General features: G+C 43.7%; 1 protein-coding gene across 1 annotated transcript in view; it reads left to right on the top strand.

The window, feature by feature from the left end:
* Positions 1-6,363, top strand: part of KDM4D (lysine demethylase 4D) — a 33,927-nt gene extending 27,564 nt beyond the window's left edge. The window contains exon 3 of the mRNA XM_035009454.1: positions 4,455-6,363. Within this exon, the coding sequence (XP_034865345.1) occupies positions 4,786-6,363 (1,578 nt within the window). The 5' untranslated portion in view covers positions 4,455-4,785. The remainder of the gene's footprint in view (positions 1-4,454) is intronic.
* The last annotated feature ends 418 nt before the right edge of the window (positions 6,364-6,781 follow it).

Genomic DNA, 6,781 nt, shown 5'->3' with positions numbered 1-6,781 from the left:
AAGTAATTATTGAAAAAAAGTAATTATTGAAAAAAAGTAATTATTGATAGGTATGTACTTATTGCCATTTTGCTACTTGTTTTACATTTGTTTTTGTAGTTCTTCTCTGTTCCTTTCTTATTCCTTTGCTCTGTGCCTTTGTGGTTTGATGGCTTTCTTTTGTGATATGTTTGGATTCCTTTCTCTTTATTTTTATGTATGTATTACAGGTTTTTGATTTTTGGTTACCATTAGGTTTACATATAACATCTGCATATAGCAGTCTATATTAAGTTGATGGTCACTTAAGTTTGAACACATTCTAAAAGCACTAAATTTTTACTTCCCCTCCCATGTTTTATGTATATGATATCACATTTTATATACTTTTGTTCTGTTAATCCCTTGACTGATTTTTATAGATTTAGTTAATTTTACTGTTTTTGTGGTTTAACCTCCATGCTAGTTTTATAAGTGATTAACCTACTACTTTTGTTATATGTTTGCATTTGCCTGTGAAATTTTTTCCTTTTATAATTTTTGTATTCCTGATTATGGCCTTTTCTTTCCACTCAAACAATTCCCTTTAGTTTTCTTATAAGCCTGCTTTAGGGGTGATGAACTCTTTTAACTTTTGTTTGTCTGGGAAACTCTTTGTCTCTCCTTTTATTCTGAATGATAATGGTGCTAGGTAGAGTATTCTTGGTTACAGGTTTGTTTCTTTAGGTACTTTGAATATATCATGCCACTCCCTTCTGGCCTGCAAAGTTTCTACTGAAAAATTAGCTGATAGCCTTTTGGGGTTTTCTTCATATGTAACAGGTTTTTTTTTTTTTTCTCTTTCTGCTTTTAAAATTCTCTCTTTATCCCTACTTTTTGCCATTTTAATTATTACATGTCTTGGTGTGGACCTCTTTGGGTTAATTTTGTTGGGTACTCTCCGTGCTTCCTGGACCTAGATGTCTGTTTCCTTCCCCAGATTAGGGAAGTTTTTAGTTATTTCTTCAAATAAATTTTCTGCCCCCCTTTTCTCTCTCTTATTCTGAGGTCCCTATAATACAAATGTTATTACTCTTAATGACATCATGGAGTTCCCTTAACCTATTCTCATTTTTTCTTTTTCTTTTTTCTTTTTGCTGTTCAGCTTTGTTGCTTTCTGTTACCCTGTCTTCCAGGTTACTGATCAGCTCTTCTGCCTCCTCTAATCTGCTATTGATTCCCTCCAGTGTATTTTTTTATTTCAGGTATTGAGTTCTTTATCTCTGATTGGTTCTTTTTTATATTTTCTATCTCTTTGTTGAAGGTCTTACTGAGATCCTCCACTCTCAAGTCCTTGAGTATTTTTATGATCACTAAACTTTGAATTCTTTATCAGGCATATTGCCTATCTCCATTTCATTGAGCTGTTCTGCTGTGGTTTTGTCCCTTTCTTTATTTCTTTTTTTTTTTAGGATCTTAAGTGTTTAATTCTGATTTTATTTGTCAGAGAGAGAGAGAGGGAGAGCACAGGCAGAGGGAGAAGCAGTCTCCCCACTGAGCAAGGAGCCCAATGCGGGACTCCATCCCAGGACCCTGGGAACATTACCTGAGCTGAAGGCAGACACTTAACCTACTGAGCCACCCAGGCGTCCCTTATTTTTTATATATTTTTTAATTTAAATTCAGTTAATTAACATATAATGGATTATTGGTTTCAAAGGTAGAGTTCAGTGATTCATCAGTCTTATATAATACCCAGTGCTCGTTACATGATGTGCCCTCCTTAATGTCCATCACCCAGTTACCCCATCCCCCCACACCCCTCCCCTCCAGCTACCCTCAGTTTGTTTCCTATGATTAAGAGTCTCTTATGGTTTGTCTCCCTCTCTGATTTTGTCTTGTTTTATTTTTTCCTCTCTTCCCCTATGATTCTCTATTTTGTTTCTTAAATTCCACATATGAGTGAAATCATATAGTATTTGTCTTTCTCTAGTTGACTTATTTCGCTTAGCATAGTAACCTCTAGTTCCATCCACATTGTTGCAAATGGCAATATTTCATTTTTTTGATGGTTGAGTAGTATTCCATTGTGTGTGTGTGTGTGTGTGACATTTTCCCATTGTTCCATGTCTACACCACCTCTTGTTTTGTCAATCTTATAAACTTTTAGCCTTCCTCTGAGTGTGCAATAATATTCCATAGTGGTATTTTATTTTATTTTTTTACTGAATTACTGAATATTTATTGAGTACCTGCAGTATACCAGGCAAAAGGAACAGAAACAAACTGTCCAGAGTTACTTTTAACTATACACACACACACACACACACACACACACCACATCTTCTTTATCCATTCATCTGTCGATGGACATCTGGACTTTTTCCATAGTTTGGCTATTGTGGACATTGTTGCCATAAACATTGGAGTGCACGTTCCCCTTCGGATCACTACATTTTTATCATTGGGATAAATACCCAGAAGTGCAATTGCTGGGTCATAGGGTAGCTCTATGTTCAACTTTTGAGGAACCTCTATAGTGTTTTCCAGAGTGGCTGCACCAGCTTGCATTCCCACCAACTGTGTAAAAGGATTCTCCTTTCTCCGGATCCTTGCCAACATCTGTCATTTCCTAACTTGTTAATCTGAGCCATTCTGACTGGTGTGACCTGGTATCTCATTGTGGTTTTGATTTGTATTTCCCTGATGCTGAGTGATGTGGAGCATTTTTCATGTGTCTGTTGGCATTTGTATGTCTTCTTTGGAGAAATGTCTGTTCATGTCTTCTGCCCATTTCCTGATTGGATTATTTGTTCTTTGCATTTTGAGTTTGGTAAGTTTTTTATAGATTTTGGATACTAGGCCTTTATTTGATAAGACATTTGCAAGTATCTTGTCACATTCTGTCGGTTGTCTTTTGGTTTTATCAACTGTTTCCTTTGCCATGCAAAAGCTTTTTATCTTGATGAAGTCCCAATAATTCATTTTTGCCTTTGTTTCCCTTGCCTTTGGCGATGTTTCTAGGAAGAAGTTGCTGCAGCTGAGGTCGAAGAGGTTGCTTCCTGTGTTCTCCTCTAGGATTTTGATGTATTCCTGCCTCACATTTAGATCTTACATCTGTTTTGAGTTTATCTTTGTGTGTGGTGTAAGGAAATGATCCAGTTTCATTCTTCTACATGTGGCTGTCCAATTTTCCCAACACTATTTGTTGAAAAGACTGTCTTTTTTCCACTGGATATTCTTTCCTGCTTTTTTGAAGATTAGTTGACCATAGAGTTGAGGGTCCATTTCTGGGGTCTCTATTCTGTTCCATTGATCTATGTGTCTGTTTTTGTGCCAGTACCATATTGTCTTGTTGATGACAGCTTTGTAATAGAGCTTGAAGTCTGGAATTGTGATGCCACCAGGTTTGGTTTTCTTTTTCAACATTCCTTGGCTATTTGGGGTCTTTTCTGGTTCCAGATTTTGTCCTTTTCTTTCATTTGGGACATATTCCTCTGTCTCATTTTGTCAAATTCTCTGTGTCTTTTTCTATGTATTAGGAAAGTCAGCTATGTCTCCTGATCTTGGAAAGTGGTGACCCTATAAAGAAGAGGTCCTGTGGTGCCCTATAGCAAAATGCCTCTTGTTCACTAGAACCAGGCACTTCAGAGGTGTCTACTATGTGGGCTCTGTGCATCCTACTATTGTGGCTGAGCTGCACCTTAACTCTATTTTTAGATAACCATATGGAAATTTGGGGAAATCATCATAGCTTGATGAATTATCATAGTTAGCTCTTCTGATGGCTATGTAACCAGCACCTAGGTTCAAAACAAGAATATTAACATACTCTAGAGGCTTCCTTATGCCCCCACTCACAACCTCTCTCTTTCCCAAAGGTAACCACTACTCTGACTTCTAATATAGATTACTTTGCCTCATTTTTATCTTTATAAAAATGGAATCATGGAATAGCTATTCTTTTGAGTCTGGATGATTTTGCTCAATATAATGATTATAAAGTTATTCTTATATTTCTGTGTAATTTTTAATCTTCATTGCTGTATTATATTCCATTGTATGAATATACCATAATGTATTTATCCATTCTACTGTTGATGGGCTTATAGGTTGTTTCCAGTATTTGGCTACTAGAAATTATATTGTTATAAACATTCTTGGAGGTGACTTTCAGTGCAGAGCATACACATTACCTAGACATGTGGTAACAGTCATATCACATGTATGTGTTCAATTTTACACATGCAGATGTTCAATTTTAGTATATACTGTCCAAATAGTTTTCCAAGGTGAATCTAACAATTTCCATTCTCTTTATTAGAGTATGACCTTTCCCATTGTTCCATGTCTACACCACCTCTTGTTTTGTCAATCTTATAAACTTTTAGCCTTCCTCTGAGTGTACAATAATATTCCATAGTGGTATTTTATTTGTAACTTTCTAATAATTTTTGCAACATTAATTTTCAAACTTTTTATGTTCTTCCTTTTAGGCTTTGTTTAAACACTGCCCTGAAGATATAACCTTTAGGACACCCACCCCAAGACTGAGTGATTCAATAGACCTCCAAGGAACAGCGCCAGGTACCGACTGAGGAGCATCACAGGCTCAGCCACTGTTAGTTCTAGGCAACTCTTCTACCCAGAGCGTTGTTCCTTGGTGAATCAGCAAGCCTAACAAACATTATCATTTCACTTGCATAAAGGTCCACTGGTGGTTCTTAGTGACTCAGATACTCAAACGCATTTTTTAAAAAGTAGCATTTTCCAGCATCCTCAACTACCTAGAACATACTAAAAACCTTTGGAGTTTGGTGCTTATTAATGGAAGCTATGAAGTCTAAGGCCAACTGTGCTCAGAACCCGAGTTGTACCATAATGATATTTCATCCAACCAAAGAAGAGTTTAATGATTTTGATAAATACATTGCTTACATGGAATCCCAAGGCGCACACCGAGCCGGCCTCGCCAAGGTGATTCCACCCAAGGAATGGAAAGCCAGACAGACCTACGATGATATCAGTGACATCTTAATAGCCACTCCCCTCCAGCAGGTGGTCTCCGGGCAGGCAGGTGTGTTTACGCAGTACCATAAAAAGAAGAAAGCCATGACAGTGGGGGAGTATTGCCATTTGGCGAACGGCAGAAAGTATCGGACTCCACCACACTCGGATTTTGAGGACTTGGAGCGAAAATACTGGAAAACCCGTCTCTACGATTCTCCGATCTATGGCGCTGACATCAGCGGCTCCTTGTTTGACGAAAACACGAAGGAGTGGAACCTTGGACACCTGGGAACCATTCAGGACCTGCTGGAGCAGGAGTGCGGCGTGGTCATCGAGGGCGTCAACACCCCCTACCTGTACTTTGGCATGTGGAAGACCACCTTCGCCTGGCACACGGAGGACATGGACCTTTACAGCATCAACTACCTGCACTTCGGGGAGCCCAAAACCTGGTACGCGGTGCCCCCAGAGCACGGCCAGCGCCTGGAACGCCTGGCCACGGAGCTCTTCCCGGGCAGCGCCCGCGCCTGCGAGGCCTTCCTGCGGCACAAGGTGGCTCTCATCTCGCCCACCGTCCTCAAGGACAACGGGATCCCCTTCAGTCGGATCACGCAGGAGGCTGGCGAGTTCATGGTGACGTTTCCCTATGGCTACCACTCCGGCTTCAACCATGGCTTCAACTGCGCAGAAGCCATCAACTTCGCCACCCCGCGCTGGATCGATTATGGCAAGGTGGCCTCCCAGTGCAGCTGCGGGGAGGCCCGGGTCACCTTTTCCATGGACGCCTTCGTGCGCATCCTGCAGCCCGAGCGCTATGAGCTGTGGAAGCGCGGGCAGGACCGGGCTGCCGTGGACCACACGGAGCCCGCGGCGCCGGGCAGCCGGGAGCTGCGCGCCTGGAGGGAGGTGCGCGCCCCCGGGAGAGCCGCGCTGGGCCTGAGGCACCTCCCTCCGCGCCGCGCCCCGCGCGCCCTGCGGCCTGTGGCCGCTGGCCCGGGCACCCGCCGCCGCACCCCTCTGCGCCCGGCCTCCGCGCGCCCCTTGCCCGCGCAGAGCTCTTCCTCTGATGCCCAGTCCGGGGCTGCCCCCGCCCGCACCTCCCGGGGGTCTGGCCCCATCCGGCCACCGCCCCCCAACCCCTCTGCCCCAGATCTCCAGCCCCCCACTGGCAGGTGTGGTCCTGGTCGTCGTCCTCGGGAACAGGGTGCTCAGGGGCCTAGCATCCAGGCCCGGGCCAAGAGGCGCCTGTCGGTGGGAACAGGGCACGCAGTTCAGCACTGCAAGGCTCAGCCCCTTCCTGTGGATGGAGGCTGGATGGACAAGCCGGCACCACCAAGCCCTGGGCTCCGGCGAGCGGCTGAGGCTTCCGGGTCCAGCTGTGCCCTTGTCCCCTAATCGCAGGGGACACCTTTGTAACCCACTGCTCTTGTGTGTGGAGGCTCCTTGAGACTGGCCACATTTACGTCAGAGCTTTGGGCGAGCTTGCAGGTCGCTGGTCTTGCTTGAGAGTCCTATGATGTTGCCACTGATGCGTTGAGTCCATGTTCTTTACCAAGTTCGCCATAGTTTGTTCTTTCTGCCAGACCCTGGAATGTCTTTGGACACTGCTGAATCCCATGTCACCAGCTGAGGTTTCATCCACTAGGCACTCTTGTGTCTCTGAGCTGGGTCCTGCCGAGGTGGCCAGAGCCTCATCTCCCCCAGACTCCTATCCTCTGGGTCAACTATGAATGCTGCTGGGTTTTGGTTCTCCTCAATCTCCCCCGCTTTCCTCTCCCACCTCCCTTACCCCATCCTTGAAAAACTAGGCTCT

Source organism: Mirounga leonina, unplaced genomic scaffold (assembly GCF_011800145.1).
Source record: "Mirounga leonina isolate KUSES-001 unplaced genomic scaffold, KU_Mleo_1.0 Mir_153, whole genome shotgun sequence".
NCBI lineage: Eukaryota > Metazoa > Chordata > Mammalia > Carnivora > Phocidae > Mirounga > Mirounga leonina.
This window is presented reverse-complemented; position numbering and strand designations above follow the sequence as displayed.